The 22,122-nt window shown below is 47.5% G+C and overlaps 1 protein-coding gene across 43 annotated transcripts in view; it reads left to right on the top strand.

Moving 5' to 3' along the window:
- Positions 1-22,122, top strand: part of Tcf7l2 (transcription factor 7 like 2) — a 187,957-nt gene that overhangs the window by 143,666 nt on the left and 22,169 nt on the right. For 30 of the 43 annotated variants that reach the window (XM_071610897.1, XM_071610891.1, XM_071610895.1 and 27 more), the window contains 2 exons: positions 19,357-19,489; positions 21,840-21,942. In XM_071610897.1, coding sequence (XP_071466998.1) covers positions 19,357-19,489; positions 21,840-21,942 — 236 coding nt within the window. Of the gene's footprint in view, positions 1-8,144; positions 8,742-19,356; positions 19,490-21,839; positions 21,943-22,122 lie in introns of those variants that run through there. The other 13 variants (XM_071610892.1, XM_071610894.1, XM_071610903.1 and 10 more) reach the window with 2 other exon arrangements.

Here is a 22,122-nt window from a genome sequence, read left to right as displayed (position 1 = left end):
GGAGGGACTATGTTGATGTAAAGGTACCCTGATGCCTTTGCAAAATGGGGGAAGAGAGATTGAGGTAAAAGAAGAGCCAGCCTTCAAACCACTGTCGTCCGGGCTTCAGGAAAGGGTAATGTGGCTGGAGACTTGACATGTTTCAACTGAATGAAAAATCATGATACCTTTACCAAAATTGTTAGCAAAAGGGAGCTGGCAGGGAAGTGGATGGAGAGCGGCTCCCCTCTTCTCCCCCTCCCGCCTCTTCCTTCCTTCCTCTCCTAGCTGTCTGTGAGGAGCAAAGCAGGTGGCTCCCTGTGGCTGACTTTTCATGACAACATGCCATTAGAAATTGCCGTCCTGTTGATCAATCCTCTCGACATGACAGATTTGCCGCAAGGCCTGGCTCTTTGAGCGCCAGCACTGTGGCTTTCCCTCCTTTTTTCCTGCACTAATTGGTGAAAGTTTTTTTACTGTGCTAGTGGCAGAGGAAATTCTTTTGAACGTTGTCACAATCAAGTGTTGACTTCTTTAGAATTGCAAGTAGGTTAAGTGAGTATCAACATTGGGGGTGGGCGGGAGGAGGGAAAACACCTACACAAAGTCACTACTCCCTAAATTTTATGATCAGAGTGGCATTGGGAAAGCAGCTAATTGCACCCTCCCCTCCCCCAACACATGCAGGAGAACGAAGGCAAGTATTGAAATTGTGGTCCTTTTATTACTTCCATTATGTTTTGCCATGGGCAGGGGCAGCTCTGACATTTGGAATGGCGAAGACACTTTGCCATATTGATGGGGGAAAATATATCCATTAGTTTCTTCCTATAATTAGTAGATTCTGAACCACAGTGACCCAAATATTACGAGGCGTAGTAGAGTCAGAGGGTCACATAAAGTGTCTGTTAGTCAGGTACATTCTTCTGTCCCAAATCAACATATGGAGAATAACCTTGGCAGAGGGTTCATTCTCAGGAATTGATTTCTCCGCTCAAGTACCAAGACGCGGTTCTGGGTAAATTTTGCTGTTCTGGTTACACATGAGATTTTTTTTTTTCCAACCTAGAACATGACATCTTTTTATATTATGTAAATCCAAACTTCTTGATGAAACTGATTACTGTGGTTTCTCTTTTCTGTTTAGAGAGAATCCAAACTTGAAACCTATTTTTAATATCTATGATTCAAAATATTTACTGAAGAAATTTGTAAGTGTAATCTACATTTACACACATATTCCTTGGTGATAGGACAATTGGCTTTGGATTAAAAGTTTTGTTTAGGCAGATCGAGAGATTATTTAAACGTGTATTTAAACGTGCCATGCCACAGAATCAGATTCTTGTCTGAATACCACTTTGGATAATTCCTAATTGAAAAAGATAACAGAGGGCACAAAATCCTACAACCTTATTACAGGTTTGTGACTGTCAAGAAGAAATTCTGCACACAAGAAAAGATTTTATACTGACTATGACATAAACACAGAAACCACACATCAAAAAGAGGCTGCTTCTGTTCAACAGTAGTTATTTACTAGGAAGTGAGAATTATAGGAATAAAAGTTGTGAGGGTTATTAGCCACATTTCTAGAAATGACTTTAGTTTTAGGTGCACAATGGAAAGGTAAGAGAAGGCAGTAGTAGATCCTTGTCGGGAATTACCTGGACCTGGTATCCTCCTGAGCCACCACAGTTGCTCCATTTGTTAAGGTATGGGGGAGAGAAGAGCAGAAACCCCTGTTGCAAGAAACATCAATTCATATCATTAATTTTGCCATTGTAAAAATCATTTGTAAAATTTGCATTATTAACATTATCAAGTCGCTAGTTGGTGAGACATCAGACATGACGAGAGTGAAGGGCAGCTTAGGGAGAACTGGGCTTTAAACCCTCAGTAGATCGGAGTTAGGATCAAAGGCGCTTGCTTTATGTGGCTGTGCTAGACTTTGAAGTCATGACTGCACCTACAGCACTCATTTCATCAAGTTCACTGGTGTCTTAATAGCAGATCAATAAGTTTCAAAGTCGGAGAGTTAATTTGATACTAGTGCTGATGCGGTCGTGCTGGGGAAGCCGAGAGAGAGGCAGAGAAAGCTGCCTATTAACAACTCTGGTATAAAGCGCACAAAGATGCAGATTAAGGATATGTGCATGGCCCTGAAAAGGCAGGCTCTGTCTAGGAATGGGGAAGCCGAGGATTGCTAATGCAAGGGGTCCTTAATTTAGACATCTCAGGCTATCTGGAAGCTAGTCCGTGCTTGAAGAATCTTTAGTTAGATATACATGTGTATGTGTTTGCATGTATCTCAGTTCGGTATAAACAGGTCATGGGGGAAATGCATGCACAGGCCTTTGTGAAATAAAGAGGCATAAGGACTCCCTGTTTTCCTGCATAAGGACCATTTGTAGGTTTCATGGGATGATGGGAAGAGTAAAAAGTCGGGGGTTTTTGAAGGGCGCTTTGAACTTCTGCTTATTACATTATGAGAATGAAGTTGATTTGTTTAAAAAGTGGGAATCTCTCTTTCAAGTTAATAATACCTGGACAATGCTAATTTGTTACCAGTCCATTTTGATCCAAGGAAGTCTTAGTCCCCAATTCCTGGTCTTTAGAGCATAACTCGATGTGTGTACAGACAGATGGGATTCTTTATTGCGCTCCATCTCCATTCCCCTGTAAGATTTTTCTCTCTCATCTCCCCACTTAGAAAGTGATACATTTTTATGATCTGTTCCAAAGATTTGTTGGACATAAAGAAACCAGTGGGCAAGTTACTGGTAAATTGAAAGAGAGAAGAAGACAAGTTGGGGACAAGGTGGCATGTTTGTATGTGTGTTTGGGATTTTTCTTTGTTTTCAGTGGTTTTGCTTTGGTCTTTCTTCGGGATAAGTATAAACATTGTGGGTGTGTGGTAGATGACATCAGTGGCTGTTGCAGGAGGGGGTTTGGGAGGGTGCTTTTTTTTTTTTTTTGGTGTAAGAGGAGGTTGTAAAGATACAGAGTTCAAAGATGCAAATCACAAGAAAGTAGAAACCTTTAAAATTTTTTTAATAAGAACTTTGCCATCTGTATGTACAGCACAGGCCTCCCAGCATCGAAGGTCAGATTCACACCCTTTTCGAACAAAACTCTAATTTAGAATGTTCATCTAAGGGTTGATAATGGTATTAGAGGGCTGGTGGGGTGGTCAGTGGGTGTTGAAGATTAGCTCAGTGGCCATTTCAGCTTTACCTAGACCCCCGCGATTCATTGGGTAGATTAACCGTCACATCTGTCATTTTATCCCTTTTACCACATTTAAAATACGAAAAGGGGGGTGGAAATATCGTCTCGAAGACAATTTATATGGAGCAAGCCAATGAAGCACGCTATTCCTAAAATGCCTAAGAAATCGCTCTATATTTGTATCTGTATGTCTATATGTATATTATAGTTATACATGATGTCACTCTGCATAGCAGATAGAGATGTTGAAATGATTTGGGTGTATTCATGTAAGTTGGTTATGCCAGGTAAGCTGCAAGTTTTTAAACTTAAACCTTTTTAATTAATCTTTTGCCTGTGTAGAGAAAGTCTTCTACTGTAGTCATCTCGTAAATCATTTTCTGCTTCTGGGCTGATTGTTCATTAAGCTGCTGTTGGTTGGTTTAATTCCTGAGAAAACTTCCATTTCCGCTCTGCGGCACCCTAACTTGGATAACGTAGGCTCCTTTGGAGGGTACTGGGCACTGTCTCTTAATGTCATTTCGGGATCTGCGGCATGTGCAAGAGGGGCTTTCGTTGAGTTGTGTTGTTTCCTGTGTGTTGATGACACAAAGATGTCACTGTGAAAGGGAACTTAAGAGTTTCAGTAAATGTAATGGTTCATTCTGAATAAAGTGAGAGAGACAGTGCTTGGAACCTGGGGAATAAGGGTGGAAGGAGCCGAGCTGATGAAGGTGTTTCTTGTCAAATTTGTGTAGGAATTATTTACCGTGCTGTCTTTCCTGAGCCGCCACAGTAAAAGTGAAGACATGGAAAATTATCCCAGATGGGACGAATCGCTCGTTCTCTGTTCTTTTTTTAAAAAGGAAAAGATTTCAGGGAGGGGGAAAAAAAAGTCGTCTTTTTCTTTAGAAACAGTATGAATAAAATCTGGACAGCTGTCGAAAAAGATATGCCGTCTGCATTTTTTAAAAAATTTCTAGCCGCCACCATAACTAAATAGCTTGAATAGTACATCTTTTCTTTTCTTTTTTTTTTTCCCCTTCATACATAATGATCTCTACTTCATTAAAAGCGTATTAATCTGGTTCCCAGTCTCTTGGGAGACACCTTAAGATGATGATATTGTGGGTTTTTTCCCCCCGAATTGTTTAAAAAAAAAATTCTAGCAGATTTGGTCCCTGTCAGTCAGAAATAATTGTGTTCTTAATCTTGTCCCTGATGGATGACTTGGAGTTCAGCAACGGACCGGCTCCAATGACAAATACAATATTAATATTCATTAACTGCTTTGACAATGCTAATTTTGATGCAGTAGTAAAGGGCCTTCCAAAGTTAGCGGCCAAAGCATCAGAGCTGCGCAAGGTGGCAAGATAATTTGTGCTGGTTTGCTGAGCTGAAGGCTTTTAAAGTCTATAGCAAAAAGCTAGGTACCACAAACAAAAAAGAGAAAGGGGAAAAAGTTCTGAAGCATTGGAAGGCAGGGCTGCGGAAATAATACGATCACAGTCCGCTAAAAAATTTGACACCTCTGATGCAGTTTCTTTGAGTGAAATTTCTACAAAGTTGCAACAAAAAAGCATAGCATGGTAAGTCAGCACATTCTTGATTTTGTTTAATCTTTTTGATCTTTTCAATTATCGCTATTTGAAGATCAATAGTCATTTTTTCCTACTATGCTTAGAAGACGCGCAGCGGTGGTTTAATATGTGTTAGGACCATTTGCTTTAAAGGAACACATCCACAAGTTTTGGTAGGGTTTTTTTTTTTTTTTTTTTTTTAAAGTTGGTCATGAGAAAATGTTATACAGTAAATTGTTCTGAATTCTCTGACATATGGGTGTTTTTAATGGTCTATTTTGGTTTTTGTATCCCCCCGCCCTCCCCAAACAAGAATTCAGCAAGATAATTAAGCTCTGGATGTTGTCAAGAATTTAGAGGGTACTTTCGGCTGGCTAAAAACTTCTTCCGAGTGAAGTGGTCCTCTAACTTTATCTAAATTCAGCCAGTTTCCTCCCCTTCTTTCTCTGAATGGCATCAGATAGCTATTAAAGCTTAATTTCGCTGGAGAACTGCAAAGCATTACTTTCACCAACTTAGGTGAACTCCTTTGGACTATTGAAATTGCCTTTATGTTTGCCAAGTCGGCAAACAAAATATCAGGCTTTGTTCTTTTGATTGAATGCCGGGTTGGGGGGAAAAAGAGAAGAGTAAGAAAGCCCTGCCTTTTTTTTTTTTTTTTAACGCCCCCTCCCTTTTTTGGGGGGATGGATTGTTGTGGAACCGGGGAGATCCCGGTTATTGTGCGCTTCCCCGTCAAGCGAGATAATTCTGTGAATGGAACTGTGCGTGAGCATCTTGTCTGGCGGCGCTGCTGGTGTGTGCTGCTCCCCTGTGCTGCGGGCGCGCGGCGGCGGCGCGGGCTGCAGGGCGGGTGCTGCCCTCCAGTGGAGCCCGTGGCCGGCGCGGCCCGGCGGCCCTCGGCGCGGCAGCATGCCCGCGAGCCGGCGGCGGGAAGGGGAGCGCCGCGACCCGCTCTAGATGGTAAGCGGCGCCCGCGGGCTGTGCAGGTGCGCGGCGGTGGCCGGCCTGCCGCCACCAGCGCTGCGCAGCCCTCGGCACCCTCGCATGCTCTGCGCGCAGCCCGTGCAACGTCCGCTGTCACTTCGCAGTAACTTTAAGATTGATGTCCCTTGACTGGTAAGGTGCCTGATGGATGGAGGCTTTTTTTTTTTTTTAAAGGTCCTTAAAAAAAAGAGAAAAAGGGATAAAAGAAATGGACAATACCGTTTATTCCGTACTTTCTTACCCCCGTGCAACATACTTTATGATGATTATTGTCTAACTTGGAAGGGAATATCTGCGCGCACGGGGGGTGGGGGGCACTTGGATGCTTTTCGTTCGCTGAGTTAAAAATCATAGTGCTCCACCCTTCTGGCTCCCTCCTCCCCAATCCCAAATATTGTCATGAAGTGTCTGCATTTTTCTCCTTTTCATGTTTAAATAGTCTTCCAAGACCTGTTTCCCCTTCCAGTCATCTCAAACCTCTTTATTTAAAAAAACAAAACTTCCGCTGATACTGTGAAGAAAAACAGCAGGATGTAAATAGCACTCCACCCCCCTTTCCTTTCTCCAACACATGATCATGATTTCGTGCTAAAAGAAATGACTCTCAGGTGTTTTTTTTTGGGGGGGGGGGTTAGGGTTTTTCCCCTTGTTAATTCCATAGAACTTTGCTGTGCTCCATTTCTTTATGGCAATGTTCAAGGCACTGCATGTGGGTGCCAACAAATTGGGGTGCTCTGAGGATGAATTCAGGACAGTGTGATGGGACAGCAGATTTCTGGAAAAAGTGTCTTTCCAGTCTTTAATTTGAAGAAACTCAAGAGGTTTCCCTTTTCCTTTTAAGGAGGAGGGGGAGGGGGTCTGTCTGGAATGTGTTGGCTCTTCTTGCTGTTTCCATTTTCCTTGTCTTTTGAAAAAGCCAGAAAATAAATTCTTAGTCAAAGTTGCCCGTCATGTTTGCAGCACTTTGCTGAGTGTTGCTGCTGTGATTGGGAGCTGTCCATCAGCGGGCAGAGAACTTGCAGTTTACTTAAGAAACTGCATGTGCGACAAAGGCAGCTGCCAGCAGTGTGGTGGTCTGTGTGAATAGAGGGAGGGAAGGCAATTAGGGGGCTGTGTGGCTGGGGCTTTTTACTTGTCAAACTGGAGGCTCATTGCTTTTGTTAGCGCCATGTAAAGGGAAATGGCAGGGTTTTGTTTTGGTATTAAGGGCCTTAAAGATTGCTGCCTGACACTTACACAGGAAGGCCAGATAAGTCCAGAAAGAGGGGCCATGGAGCAGTATTTTAAAAAAGAAAATCAAGAATTCTTACTTTTTTGTGATGTTTAAGTCCTTCCAGCCCTTGTTTTTGTTGTTAGGTTTTTTTTTTTTTTTGGGGGGGGCAGGGGTTATTAACTTGGCCCATGTATTAACATCGCTTAAAGATGTACATCATAAACAGTCCTGTGGGGTTGGAGATGAACGGTCGGCAATCAGTGCAGTAAATTAAAACCACCTCCTTTATGTTAGGTGTCCTGCCGCCAGAGAAACCAAGTTTTGGCCACTGGTCTTGTTTCCGGTAGGACAGGTGTAAGATGTTTTCTTACCTGCGTGTAAATTGGAGCTGTCTCCTTTGGTTTTTGAAGTGGGTGAAATGACTTAACTCTTGGGGTGGGAAAGGACCAGAAAGGAATTGTGGATGAGTTTTGTCCTCGGGACTTCTGCTCTCTGGCTTAACCCCTCCTTGAGCAGCACCCTCCCGCCCACCCCCCCCCTCGCTGCATGTAAAAGACGATTTCAGGCCTGTGATGTCTCAGGGTCTCAACTCAAATTAAGTTAAACCCACACGAATGTACCCAGCCCTGGATCCTATGAGAGCCCCGGGAAAAGTAAGTTGGGTTTATGGGATTCCCCCACGCGTCCCTATCTCTGCCTTTGCCTCCCCTCTCCTCTCCTCTTCTGCTGCCCTCTTTACTCCTCCTTCTCTTCCTGCTCTTTCTGGGGACAGCTCACAAAACTCATCAGCCAAGAAAGGAGTTGGTCAAAGGTCCGACTCTCGCAATGCCAGTGAGCGCACGAAGCCTGGTCGCTCCTGCTTCCAGGGAGGTCAGTTGAAAACCTTTCAGGCAGAATCTCTCACTCTGGAAGGAAGAGAGGGTGTGTACGAGTTGCAGGCGAGGCCCTGCAAAGTGTCACTTCCGTGTCACTGTGACAAGAAAATATACTTTCCTCCTCCCTCCCCCTCTCCCATCGCAGCCCTTTCCCTAAGAAATTTGTTATGAGGGATTTGACAATCTTGCAGATAAAGTGCCTGCCTACCGCATCCGGTTGATCATTTCCCTCATGGCTGACCGTAATTTCTTTGCTACTCTTAGCGGCAGCTCTGTCCCTGCTGCCCAAGGTAACGGGTGAGGGAGGGGGACTTTTCTTAGGTGCCCTGAGCTGGCTGGGGAAAATGGGCCTTCCGCCCAATCCTTCATGGATTCTGCCCTATTAAAGATTAGGAACTAGAAGGAGTTTAAAAAAAAAATTTGTTTTAATCTGCAACCAGTTGAGTTTGATTATTGGTAGTTTTTTAAATTTTAAAAATTTCTTAGGGATGGGTATGCAGGGGGAAGAGTTAGCAAAGTAATTATAGGCAACATGAGTGGAGAACTTGGAGCATTTTGAGTGTATCTGGCCAGAAATCTGGAGCCTTCTCCATCTTTTAAGATGTTTTTTTCCAGCTCTTTCAGTGAGCGGTATAAAAGGAGGGGAAGCCGGGAGGAGAAAGGAAAGTGAGAAAAGCCAGGAGGGAGGGAAAAAAAAAAAAAGCTGGCCCAGGCCCATCGTGAAGGTACAGGGAAAGTTTTTTCAGAGGTGGAGAGAAGGAAACCCGAGCTGTTATGTACCCCAGGGATGCAGTTCTAGTGGGGATGGAGGATTTGAGTGGCAAGGGGGGCACAGTGGCCTCCGGGGTCTCTCTCTTGCAGCAGTTGGGCGGTTGGCACCTCAATTTGAATTGCTGGGTGAGTAGCGGTGTGTGTGTGTGTGTGTGTGTGTAGTGTGTCTGTGTGTGTCACCACACTCATGGTCTTTACCACTAAACTTATGCTTTCTTTTCTTTCTTAAATAAGTTTTTTTTTTTCTTTAATTAAAAATAAATCCGATGGCGGTAGGGGGGCAGGGATGAGAATCCCTGGTCACTTCGGGCTGAGTCCTTTCCCTGTGTCCTTTTCACAGCACCTTTTTTTGGAGAGGGAGAGAAAGGGTTAAAAAAAAGATGGGGAGGAGAGAGCCCTCCTTCCAGTCTGGCAGGCTGGAGTTTGGGAAGGGGTGGCAGGGCTGGAGATTTCTTCTAACACATCGTTTTGTCCCCCCTTCACCCACCAGAGTGGGCTCCCCTGCAAGAGGGAGAAGGGGAAGTGGCCTGCCTCATCGAGGGGCACGCTTTCGGAGCTCGAGAAGGTCTCACGCTCCCGGCTCTCACAGTGGCGGGGCTGCTGTCACGCTGAATGCCCACTTGCCGGGACGGTCTTTGGTTGTATTTATTTTCCATCTCCAAATGTAGACGTCGGCCTTGCCGGGTTCTGGTGATGCTGGTGGTGTCTGTATTTTCTGAACTTAATAAAACAGTGTGTTTGGGAGACCCGAGCACACGGCACTGCTGGACAGCTCGCTGTACTCTGGTGTTTGGGGAAGGAGGCGCTGCCCAGTCCAGGTTGGGAGTAAAGACACCGTCCTCTTCCATGATCAAGTCAAATCATTTGCCTAAAGCAGGAAGGGAATTCTCTTTAATTTAGAGCCAGCTATTTTATTATCTTTATGTGACTAATAAAAGTAGTAAAATTTTTGTTGTTGAACGTCCAAACAGAAATATTTGCAGTGGTTGACCAGTTCAGATCCACTTTTGGGGGGGAGAAGGAATGAAATATATCACAGACTGTGAGAATCCATAATGTTTTCAGAATTGTGAATTAAGTCCTACATGTCATATTAAACATTTTTTTAATATGTATTTTTTAGTTGGACACAATACCTTTATTTATTTATTTATTTTTATGTGGTGCTGAGGATCGAACCCAGGGCCTCGCACGTGCTAGGCGAGAGCTCTACCGCTGAGCCACAACCGCAGCCCATATTGAACATTTCTAAAGCCCAGAGTGGCAGGTGATTGAGTGCAAAGCAAGGACAGGTGTAAAGTCTTCCTCTCTGGTTGTGCTCAGCTTTCTAGTTCATTCTGAGTGCAGTGCAGACTGGTTACCGCGGATTTCACACCCAGCATCAGCCCATTTCAAGGTTTCCGAGGGGTCCTAGGCCCTTGTTTAGTGAAATGGCTTTGGGTTACTTACTAGCTGTCCTGCTGCTTTGGGAGGATAAATCTCCATTCTTGACATCTTCCGAGAAGGGAGTTGCTTTCAGTGGGTGAATTCCCGACTCCAGCGATACAGATATCATGATCTTTGTGTTGTCACAATAGGCTGCTGCATCTGTGTTTTCTGGAAGCAACAGGGCCTCCCCTTGGTGGTTTGGAGTTGGTGGGGGGCCCGGCTGAGCTATGTAATGGAATTCTTTCCTTCTGCAGTGGAATGTGATGACATCCTGACATGCCCTGCAGATTACGTGTTTCTGCACACATTTGAGTATTCTTAAAAATTGAACTTTGCCTCCGTCATTCCCTCCTGACCTTGAACTTCCAACAACCACATTTGGCCCTGCTGACCTGGTGGCAACACTGTCATCTTCCAACACTGTCTTGCCCTTTAACAGATGCCCGTATTTGGGGTCCTCACAGGCAGAATGCAGCAGTAGAGCACGGTTTACTGACCTCTTGCTGAGATCCCAGGGTTTGGGCATTTGCACTTTTGGGGCCCATAAATGAAATATCTGTTCCTCCTCTAAGTTAACCTGCTCTTGTCTAGAGAGAAAATGTGCTTCATCTCTGAAGGAAATAGCTGTTTCTTGAGCTTGTGTCCGGCTCCACAGAGCAGGCATGATTTCCAAATACAGACTAAGATTGAAAAGTTAGGCCCAGGGTTCAAGAGAACAATAAAAGACATTTTAGCAGCTGTTCTTACGTGTCAGTTAGGAAGGTAGTGTCGGATTCTGCTTAATACTATTTTCCTGAACTCCCAGGATATAAGAACCCTTACCGGCTTAAAATCTCCTCTCAATCAAAATTGGTGATTTCCTTCCATCATACTTAGGAATCTCTAGGTTTGGGGTTGTTGTGTTTGCTGTAGGGTGGGGACTGGAAATCATTATTTTTAAAAGTCAGTTTCAAATTTGGGCTTTTGGAGTGCTTCATTTGGAATAGGTTAGGTTTATCCCTGGTTCTGTTTTGAAAATCAGATCTCCTAGAAACAGCTGTACCCTCTTACCCAGTTCCCAAACATTTTCTGCAAACCCGGATGCTCAACAAGATTGATTATGCTAACACTAATCATTTAATACCCAAGTAGTAGAGAAATATTTGGAGGGAGGGAGGAGGTTGCAAATTCCTGGGAAATTACTTATGGGTGAAGTGGCCGGTCCTTCATCGCCGTGGCCTGGTAGAGGATTAGGACAGTCAGTGGACCCTGTGGTGCACCCTCTTGCTGACCTCTGGGTTGCAAAGTTTGGTGCAGAGGTATGCCACTGGAGAGAGGCCGGCAGGAAAGAAGCTCTGGAAACCGGCTGGCCAGGGGTGAAACTGGACCAGCGGGCCTAGACTTAAGCTCACAAGTGTTTTAAGAGTTAGTTGGGGAAGGCACAATGGGATGCTTTCTTTTTATTGGAAAATAAATGAGAATGAGTGGAAATAAATTATGTTTAATGAACTTAACTGGAAGTAATTGTTCAAGAGCCTGTGAAAGCACAGCTTGGCTGGTTGGGCCTTGGCTGCCGTCTGCACAGAGCTCAGCAGCTGGAGCACATCTTCCGGATTTGAATGCCCCCCTCATGTGCCCACCCCGACACCTCCAGCCCTATTCCACTGCTGTCCACCTCCCTGGTGAGAATTTGGAAAGGTCGTTAAGAGGAGCTGAACTTGACCTTCTAGGCCCTCATCGCTTGGTGGTCTGCTTGGCATGTGCCCAGCTGGGTGACCGTATTTTAGAAGCCCCTGCCCGCAACCCAGGGACTTAAGATGGTTCGAGTTAGTTCTCCGTATATGCGTGTGCGTGAGAATTTGGATGAAAACCGACTGCCCGTTTATCCTCTCCTGCCTGCCTGTTCAGTCATTTCCTCCGGAGGAGAATGTTACTGCCTCTGTGAGTCCATGAGAAACTATGAGCCTGCAGAATTTCCCAAATGGCAGGGAGAATTCACCCTTCCTCTTCTTGCTGTTGGAATGGATTTGATCCAAAGGGGCGGGGGGAGCCAGCCATAGATAATTTTAAAACCAAATAGGCAGCACCTTCCTGGCAGGCCCCTGGGTGGTGAAGATGGAGCCATGTAGCCTGGACCGGTGGGCACTGTCTGCGGCACCTGGGGGCCAGAGGTGCAGGCGGAGCGCTGCCGCGGCAGGGGAACGTTTCATTTCTGCAGCTCATGGTAGATCTCTTCTCTTCCCACCTGTTTCTTTAAGTAAAAATTCAAACCTGGAGAAAGCTTTCCTCTTATATTATTATTTTCAACAGTAGTTATCAATTGACATTTTGTCATTAAAAAAAAAAAAAAAACAAAGCCCCATTAGCTGAAGCTGTGTGTGTTGGGGGGCGGGGGGACCCTGCCCTGGGTGTCTCCGGTGGCAGAGAGGAAAGGGATGGAGGAGGCAGCCCTGTTGAGAGGAAGCCCACCTGGGGCCCGGAAGGAGCCCCTGCCAGCCTTTGCCTCTGTCCATGGAGCAGGCGCGTTGGGAGTGTTGGGCGGGTGGAGACCTACGCTGGCCTCCTACAGGTTGCTTGCATCCCCCCTGTGGTGCTTCCAGTGGCCAAGGGGGTTGCCCAGCATTGGGGGACCCCTTGCTGGGTAGGAGGGCCACCTTGACTGACTGCACCACCCACTGTTGCAGAGCCTGGCCAAAGCAGGACGGGTTGCATCACCAGAGGGCTGTGGATGACTGAGAAGCAGCACCCCTCCTAGGTCACCCCAGCCCCTCCTCCTCCCCAGCCTCTGTGGCTGCAGTGACGTGAGACGTCTATTAGCGTTTTACTAGTTGCCATTGGCCTCGGTGCTGCCATAATAGACGGCATCTGGAAAAATGCACGGATAAACTATAAACCCATTTTTTATGTAAACCCGGAGTGAGCAGTGGCCCTTCCCAAAGCCCTTACCAGCCCCTCGTAATTTAAGACCACTGAAGACCTTCCGTATCCACCCGAGGAGGGCAAGAGGCTGACAAATGCTCCTCTGTGTGGCTTTTGTTTTATTGTGCTGGGCTCCAAGGCACTTTCTGGCCCCATTTTTCTTCTGAAGAAAGAGAGAGCCAGGGGGTGGGGTGCTGAGGAGGAGGCCGGTGGAGAGACCCGCTAGCAATGGCTCTATTTGTTTTCAGTGTCCGTTGATTAATAGGTTGCGGAGGTGAAAGGCAAGCTTTCATTCCCTTCAGGTTGCCCCTAGTTATGGGAGGTTGAGGGGCTGGGGTTAGAGGGGGCTGGCAGAGGGATGGGGAAGGGCCTTAATCAATCTTTTACTTGCCAAGTCCCAATTTATGAGTAGCATTTGGCGGGTGTGTGGGCGCTGGGCGATGAGGGTGGCATGGCCAAGTTGCAGAACACTACACTTAAGGGTTCTCAAAAGGTCAAAGGTCAGCCATAGGGGCTGCCCCTCCCACTCCCCCCACTGTAGTTCTGTGAATACTCCAGTCGAAAGGCTTTGTGTGCTTTGAGGGCCGTTAAAGGACCTTTTCTTCATGATTTAACTATTCAATGCTCAAAACCCATGGAACTTAATGAACAGAGCAGGGGAGGGCTTTGCTTTGGAAATAGCAGTTTCTCCAGGTAGAAAGCAGAAAGCCCTACTAATTTGAAGTCAGGTGAGGATTTGGGGCTTCTTTTAAATAGATATTGTTTGCTTCACTTAATGAGTTCAGTTTTTTTGAGTTTTTTAGTTTCTTGGAAGCTCAGAACTGACCACATGTAGAGTTTTTATTATCAGAATCCTGCTGGGTCCTAATACTGCATGTTTGTATTGGGGAAGCAGAAGCATCCTAGTAAATGTCTTAACCCCCCACCACCCAGCCTGCTGTGCTCCTCCACAGCCAGCCTGATGGTGGTTTTTCCTTTACCCCTGCTAAAGAAAAAAATCTGCACTATGGCCAGGGTGAGCCTGGAGGAATTGGGGAGTCCTGATCTGCTCCTAATGTTGGGCTTGGGGGTCGGGGTGGGATGGGCAGGGAACATTGTTTGGTGAAACTGGGGTAGGCCCGGGGGAGTCACTAGGAGATTTGAGGACTGATTTCCGCTCAGAGCCCTGGAGTATCTGCATCCAGTTGGGAAGCCTGTCCCTGGCTGATCTCGTGGGGTGCCTCTTACTCCACTTGAGGTGGCTGCAGTTGCAAGATGTGGAGGTAGGCATGTGGGGCTGCATGGCTTGGAAAAGCCATCTCCCAAGGATGTGACCTGGGAGATGCTTACTGCATGGAGCTAATAGCAAATGCCAACTGCTCCATAGGTTTGTCAGGAGGTTTCATAGAATAAATATGTCACATGCTCAACATGGAGGCTGACCACAGCTGGCTCCCTGAAGCAGGGGCCTCCCTGAACGGGGCTGGGATGGCACTTTGGGTCTGGTGGTTGGCCAGTCCCTTTCCTACCCTCAGACCTTCCAGATGAGGTCCTGGAGTGGGGCGCTCCTAGGTGAGCGCCTGGTGCTGATGGTGCTGGTGTGCATGGGCAGCTCCGGATGGTAGTTTGGGAATATGTGGGGTATTTTATGAGAATTTGTTCTTGTGCTTAGAGAGTCGTAAATTTCCTCATTCTGAAAGGGTTAAATACTGGTACCTTGGGTGCTTCCTGAAGCGTCCCTTGGCTGCCTGTCATTGATGGTGTACACCCGGTAGTTCTGAAGGCATGTTGAAGGGAAGGCGTTTCCTAAAAGGCTCAGGTTTGGGGTTGCGGTTGTTTGTATGGCAGGCGTTACCACCCCGCTGCAGGGACCCCAGCACCGCCTCTTGACTTAGCTTCTGTAGCTTCTGTGCTGCACATCTGGAGGGTGGCCTGTGTCCCTCCCCAGCAAAGTCCCTTGTCACATGTGAATTTTCCTAGAGAGGGGGCCGCAGTTTTGAACACAAGACTGCAGACCTTTTTTAAGAAGTAGAAGCTGTTCAGAGAGAGAGGGAATGCGGGGGGGGGGGGGACATCTTGCTATTTGAATTCTTTGTTTTATTTATATTAGCTCTGACTTCTTCAAGGTCCTCACTCACCCAGATTCTCCAGGGATTTGGTCATCTCCAAGTATCTTCTTCTTTTTTTTTTTTTTTTGGTCTTTGTTTATTTTCAAAAAAAATTTAGCTCCTCTTTGACAGTCTTGTTCACTGGCACAATAAAGCAATGAATTTCTCACCAGAGATATATTTATTAAATATTACATTTTAAGAAGGGCATGTGTCTGAGGAAGGTTGGCCACACATCTTCCTGCACAGCCTTACCTTTGAAATAAAGAGTGCTGTTTGTGGCTGCATTTTATTTTCCTGTGAATTTAATTAGAGGAGACTGGAGGGGCAGCTGACCTCATCATCATTCATAGTCACTTGATGATGATGATGATTAATATTATTTTTTGGTACCTGGGATTGAACTCAGGGGCACTCGATCACTGAGCCACATCCCCAGCCCTGGTTTGTATTTTATTTAGAGACAGGGTCTCACTGAGTTGCTTAGCACCTTGCCATTGCTGAGGCTGGCTTTGAACTCGCCATCCTCCTGTCTCGGCCTCCCCAGCCTCTGGGAGTATAGGTGTGAGCCACCGTGCCCAGCTTTGATTATTTTTTCATGGTGCGTTTAGCTGTGCACCAGGCACTGTGCTGAGCACCTTACTTATGAGATCTTACTCAGCTTTCCACAACAACCTCTCGAGGTAGACACTGTTCTCATGTGCCCTTTAGAGAGATAGGTCTTTGTTCCCCTGGTCACACAGTAAGACCACTGGAGCAGAATTTACACCTTAGTTTTCCTCAAGCTCACAGCCCTCATTTTTGGACCCTGTGCAAATCCAGTGGGCTCTGAAAGCATTTTACAGGCATTGATTTAACTGAGCTGGTGTCTGTGGGACACTGGGCTGAGTGGTTCTTAAAGGGCCAGCCAGCCTGATCCCTGATTCTAAGTAGGCTGTGTGTTCAGAGCCAGCTGCCCTTGAAGCCAGCGTCTTGTGAGTGGCTTCCTGTCCTCTTCCTCCACCACTTGCAGTTTCTGATTCTCAGGCATTTTTGAGATGGTGCTCATGGCTCCCACAGACTGGGCATAGCAGAGGATACAAAGTTCTAGAAGGCACAGTAGTCCTTCCTTAGGAAACAGTTATAGTGGGGCTATGAAAGATGCATATCCTACCCCTGCCATGGGCAGAATATGATAAGGAAAGGAAGGACTGTGGGGTCTGAGACTGGAGAGACACAGGCATTTGCAAGATGAAAATCCTCACTTCATAAAAGCCATCCGGTTAGCTGGGTGGAGCACCAGATAGACCTGGCCTTGGCAGAAATGACCACAGAGTTCTCTGTTCTTGGTTGGGAAGCAGTTGTGGTTATGCTGTGGAGGGGCACCATGCCCTAATAGGATTCTTATTATTATCTCCCAGAGCCAGGAGCGCCTGGTCCCCTGGTCCCCCGTGCACTCCTGCTCCATCACCATGCTCTAGAGTTTTGAATGGACAGTAAAAGACTAGTTGGCTAGGCTCTGGTCTCCGAATCACACAGGGTCGCTGGCAGCCATCCCAGAGCTCAGACTGGGTTAAAATTGCTTTCGTACATGTATTTAAGAGGAAGGGGGAGACTTAAATTTTAAATCTCTACACCCACTTCTCTGTTGCCAAAAAATGTGGTCTTCATCTGTTTCTGTGCGAGTGGAGAAAGAGTTCCCCCCCATTTCCCATGGGTCCTGTTTGAAAGGTGGCTTGGGACTCATGCTTCTGAACCGCAGACAGAGCCATGTCGCCAGGCCGCTCCTCCCTAACAGTGACAGTAATAACCAGCCACCATAATTCATAGCCTGACCCGTGCTAGGTCCTGTGCCAGCGCCCCTGTGGGTTCTCGAGAACTGGGGCTTGGTTCATGATTAGAACTCGCACCCCGTACCCGCTCTGCTTGCCTGGTCCCTGTGGTTCTCTGGCTGGGGCTTCTCACCATGGCACTCTGCAGCAGCCCAGGTGCCTGGTCCTGAGCCTAGAACTACGGGCCAGGTTCCCCTTGAGATTGCCCAGCCTGGGGATGAGAAGTCACAGAAGGCCTCCGAGAGTTGCCAGTCTCCGTCAGCCTTGGCAGCTGCTGGCTTCCCTGCCCCCACCAGCCCCTCCTCCTCCAGTTGCTCCCTTCCATGGTCCCACTTCCTGAGCAGCCCCCCACCCCCAAGTGGCAGCCTTCCCCCCCCCCCCCCCCCCGTATGTGTGGTTCTGCTGGGGTCACTATTTTTCTACGCTTGCTTTCTTTCATGTTAGTAGTTGCCTATCTTTCCACCCAAACCGGAAACTTCTAGAAGACAGCCATAGTCATTTCCCTTTCCTTCTGGTGTCCATTCTCTACCATCTCTGTCTTCTGTCTGTCTGTCTGTCTCTCTCTTTTTTTTTTTTTTTTAAGTACTGGGGATTGAACACTAGGCCCCTGCAGCACTAAGCTACCTCCCCAGCTCCTATTAATGTTTGAGGCAGGGTCTCTCAAGTTGCTGAGGCTGGCCTCAAACTTGTGATCCTCCTGCCTCAGCCTCCTGAGTCTCTGGGATTGCAGCATGTGCCAGTGCTCCTGGCGATGTCTGTCTGTCTATCTCTCTACTCCCTTCCCTTTCTCTTTTCCCAACACCCAGCACACTGTGGGGAGTCATCTGTTCATTCCTTCTCTAGTTGTTCTGAATGTAAATGTTTTCCTCAAGGTCCCCTCAGTACCTCCACAGGTACTGCCACTGGCCCGGGCACAGGGGCCCTTTGCCTAGTTGTATACCACCTGGCCTTGACCTTGCTAGCTCCTGACACTAAGGATATGTTTGTTCTCAAAAGCTCCCTCTGCTTTGATGGCTTTTAACTCAGTTATTTTGATTGCAAGATGGTAACCAGGTTTCTGCAAGCGACAACTAGCCCCTTTCTGCGAGAGTCCTGTGGTTTATAGAAATCGCCAAAGCAGGCTGTTTGGAGGTGTTCTTTTTCAGTAGTTCTTTCTGGCTCATCTGGTGAGACATATGTCTTTCTGTGCACAGCCCCCATGGTGCACTGTGGTGAAGTGTTTGTCCTTCCTGCATCCTGTGCCTTCCTCACCCATATTTAAAAAAAAAAAAAAAAAAAAAGGACAAGAAGAAACCTGGTGAGAACAGACTGCTCCGTGGTCCCTGAGCTCAAGAGGCGCTAGTGGGCAGCATGGAACCTGACTCCTTTTCTTTTAATGCAGTTCCCTTTCCTTGATGTTAATGCAAGTTGCGCCTTCCTAAAAGTAATAAAAGGAAATGAAGACACGTTCTGAAATGAAACTTGACTCTAATCCATTCATCATCTAATACTAGCCTCTTTATCTTCGCTGGTACCTAATCTGGTTAAATGTCCCTGTTGTAGGATTTTAGTGAAAATCCTCTATTGGGAATAGGGTTTTTTGCAATTGGATTACTCTCAGTAAATGGCCCAGTAGTTCGCTTGTTTCAGCTTAATTTTTTCTTTGTGATCTTGCTGGGCTGAGTTATAGTGTAGCATAGAGGAGGGGATTGGACTAGCGTGGGGTGGGGAAGAGGAGAGCCATCCGAGAGAGCTTCGGGATGCACCGAGAAACATACTTTAAATGCTTTTCTTTCTTTCTCTTTTTCCCCATTTCTCTCTTCTGACCCACCCTGCCCCCACACAAAAATACTTGTACTTTGTTTGCAAGAGCCGGCTGCCCATTTCTAAAATGCATACCTTTTATTAGCCCAATTCATCATCATCCAGTTAATTTATTAGTGGTCCCTGATGACTTCCTAATGAAACTCCTAATGAATCAGTGCTGCGTAATCTGCATAAAATATGCAGGTGCTTGCCAGGCAGTTAGAGCTTTCTGGTAAAGTTCACACTCCCACCCAGAGCCCGAGTGGGGATCTTCATCCCTGAGATCTGTAAAGGCTTGTAGAGTGCCCGCCTTCTGAAGGGCGGGGGGAGGCAGATAGGGAGGCTCACTGGGTGCATTTGGGTCCTGGCAGTTTTCTTGTAGAGGAAGGCTTTCCTTGCTGGTCCCTGCAAAGCCCTGCCTGCCTCGCAGAGTCCTGTGGTGGGGGCCTGAGTGGGAGACTCCTCCCCCGTGGGCAGGAGCACAGTAGGGCTGGGAGATGACAGCCCCCACTTTCGACCCACCTGCCGATGGGAAAAGTGCACTCTCTGGCTCTGTGCTGGGTAGGGATGGAGAAGACATTTTAAATGCCAGGCTCAGCGGGGAGCTGGACCGGGGAAGTGGGGGACAGGCAGAGTTGAATGCATCTCACAAAATTGAGGTCTGGGGGCGTTGCAGGGCCCTGCTCTGAAGGCTTGGCTCGACGTGTCACTCTGCTCTCTCCCTCCCCGCAGTCGAACAAAGTGCCGGTGGTGCAGCACCCTCACCATGTCCACCCGCTCACGCCTCTTATCACCTATAGCAACGAACACTTCACCCCGGGAAACCCGCCGCCACACTTACCAGCTGACGTAGACCCCAAAACAGGTAGGCCACGGGCTGCGTGCCAGGGCAGAGCACCAGACGGGGTGGCGGGGGTGGCAGACCTGGGAGGCCTGGGAGGGGGCTGGTGGGAGTGGTGATAGAGGGGCCCCGGTTCCCTCTTGTGAACTGAGCAGGACGCTCTTAGAGAGGCCAAAGCCTGGTAAGGGAATGAGTTTGCCCTCCCCTCTGGACAAGGCCACTTGCAGGGGTACAGACATGACTTCAGAGTCCCTGGAGCCTCTGTGCAGGAGTGGCTCATAACTCCAACAACACTAGAGCCCCAAACAGAGGTGGGGGTGGGAGTGGCATTGGCCTCCTTCACAGTTCTGGTAGGGAAGAAGCGGGGGGCTCATAGGCCCCAGTTCTCTTGGTGGCCAATAGACTCCAGTTGATGGACAGCCTCAGAAGACCCCGGAGTTCTGCCTTCTCTTTGCTGGTTCATTTGGGCTCTTCTCCCCTGCAGTATTGTGGGTGTTAGCAAGCCCATTTCACAGATGTGAAAACCCACATCCAGGAACTGTTCCTTATTTTCCCATAGAACAAGCAGTAGGGTCCCGGACAGCAGCCCCTTTCCTCATTCTGCTTGTTGCTGACTACTTTTTTTTTCTTTTTGGTACTTGGGATTGAACCCGGGTGGGGGTGGGGGGGGGGAGGGGGGGCTCCTAACCTCCCCCAGCCATATCCCCAGCCCTTTTTAAATTTTTTTAAGTTTCATACAGGCTCTTGCCAAGTTGCTGAGGCTGATTTTGAACTTTCGTCCTCAGCCTCCGAGTCACTGGGATTACAGGCGTGCGCCACCACACTTGGCTTGATGACTGTTTTGCCCTCTCCCTTTGGGAGAAAAAAAAAGAAGGCAGGGTTACTTGGAGCCCTCCCAAGGACAAGATCCAACGGGGGCGGGCAGCCACAGCTCCCAGGGGGGTGGCCATGGGAGATCAGCTAAGGCCGGGTGCCGCTCACAGGCTGGGTTCCTTTCCCGCGAGCCAATCATAAGAGTGGTTTAAAATGGTGGTTCCACCTCACTTGTCAGAGGGAGCAGTTGGTGTTGGGTGAGGAAGGCTGCCCAGCAAGGCGACCTTTACTGGCCCTGAAAGAAGCCACACATGAGCGGGTTTTCACTCCCTTCTGAGCCCTCTTTGTGCTGGTGCAGGACCAGCCTGGTACTTGCATGGCTTGAGGGGGCTGCCAGCCAGCCCCAGGCTCTGCAAGTGAATGGCAGCGTCAGCGTCTTATTTAAATAATGGTAGTACAGGGAATAGCTTTTAAATGGTTATCGTAAAACATATGATTAACGTCTGTGGACTGTTTACTTTTCTTCTGCGAACATTCTTTCAAGTGTGCAAATGGCTCGGTGTAGGGTCCAAGCCCAGCTAATCTGTTTGAGAGAAAGCAATGTCTGCATGAAAATGTCACCCAGGGAGACTTCATTTACAGATTAAAAGCTTCCTGAATGAATTTTTTTTTAAAAAAATGAAATAGTTTTTATCCATGAACCCGCAGCTCTTTCCCTTCCACGTTCTGTTGTGACTCTGCGATGCTGCGCACTTGGTTTCCCACCTCAACTGTGCAGAGGAGCTCTCTCCCGCTTCCTGGGACTTGGTTGCAGGGTGTGCTCCTGTGCAGCCTGGCAGAGTGCTGTGGTGCCCACCTTCAGCATCACTCACTCCTGGGTGCCTCGGGAGGGCCCTTGGCCTGTGATGCACGGCACCTATCAGCAGATAGGATGAGGGCCTACAGCCCCTCAGGAATGAGGCCCAGAGCTGACATGCCAGGCCTCCAGCAGCTCCTGTCTGTTCAGTTCTGACTCTCCTGGGGACAGGACGCCAGTGGCATCTGGTAGTTCCTGCAGCTGATTGTCTCCATAGAGGTGCTGCCATTCTAGAGGGGTGACCTCTTTTAAAAGAAGTCAGTGTAACCTTTCCTCGCCATAGCTCAAAAGATGCTGTAAATCAGAGGAGTTAACTGTCCGCAGGTAAGTCGTCAGAATTAAAAGGGCAAAGGGACCCATTCTGAGGGCAAAGTTAGTGTAACTTTGTTCACCTGCTATGTGCGAGACTCTTTAGATGTTTTTTTTAATTGCATGAGTCACATAAGGCTGAAATGATCAAGGTGACATTTGCTAAATCTGATTTGAGCCACTATACCAGTCCCTCTAGAATGAGATAATTGTTTAAACTTAGACTATTAGAAAATGAGACAAATCCTAGTGATGTTTTGCCATCAGAATCATGAATGACCTCATGCTAGGGTTCTGAAGACATGCCACTCTTCATCCTTTTCCTGTCCCCATCCCTAGCTCTTGCTCCTCCCTCCCCTCTCTCTCCTGTACCTAAAACACTGCATCTTCTCTCAGGAATCCCACGGCCTCCGCACCCTCCAGACATATCTCCGTATTACCCGCTATCGCCTGGCACCGTAGGACAAATCCCCCATCCGCTAGGATGGTTAGTACCACAGTAAGGAGTTCCATTTTTTTAATTTCCTTTTTGTTTCTTACATGGGCATGTTTATTATTTAGTCTGTGTGTGTGTGTGTGTGTGTGTGTGTGTGTGTGTTTCAGAAGGACAGGGTTGGTGGGAGGCCATGGGGAAGATGTTCCATGAGAACACAGGAGAATGAGAACCCTTTAGATAGGT

This window comes from Marmota flaviventris, chromosome 4 (genome assembly GCF_047511675.1).
Source record: "Marmota flaviventris isolate mMarFla1 chromosome 4, mMarFla1.hap1, whole genome shotgun sequence".
Classification (NCBI taxonomy): domain Eukaryota; kingdom Metazoa; phylum Chordata; class Mammalia; order Rodentia; family Sciuridae; genus Marmota; species Marmota flaviventris.
The sequence above is the reverse complement of the archived record's forward strand: the minus strand, read 5'-3'. Positions and strand labels throughout refer to the sequence as shown.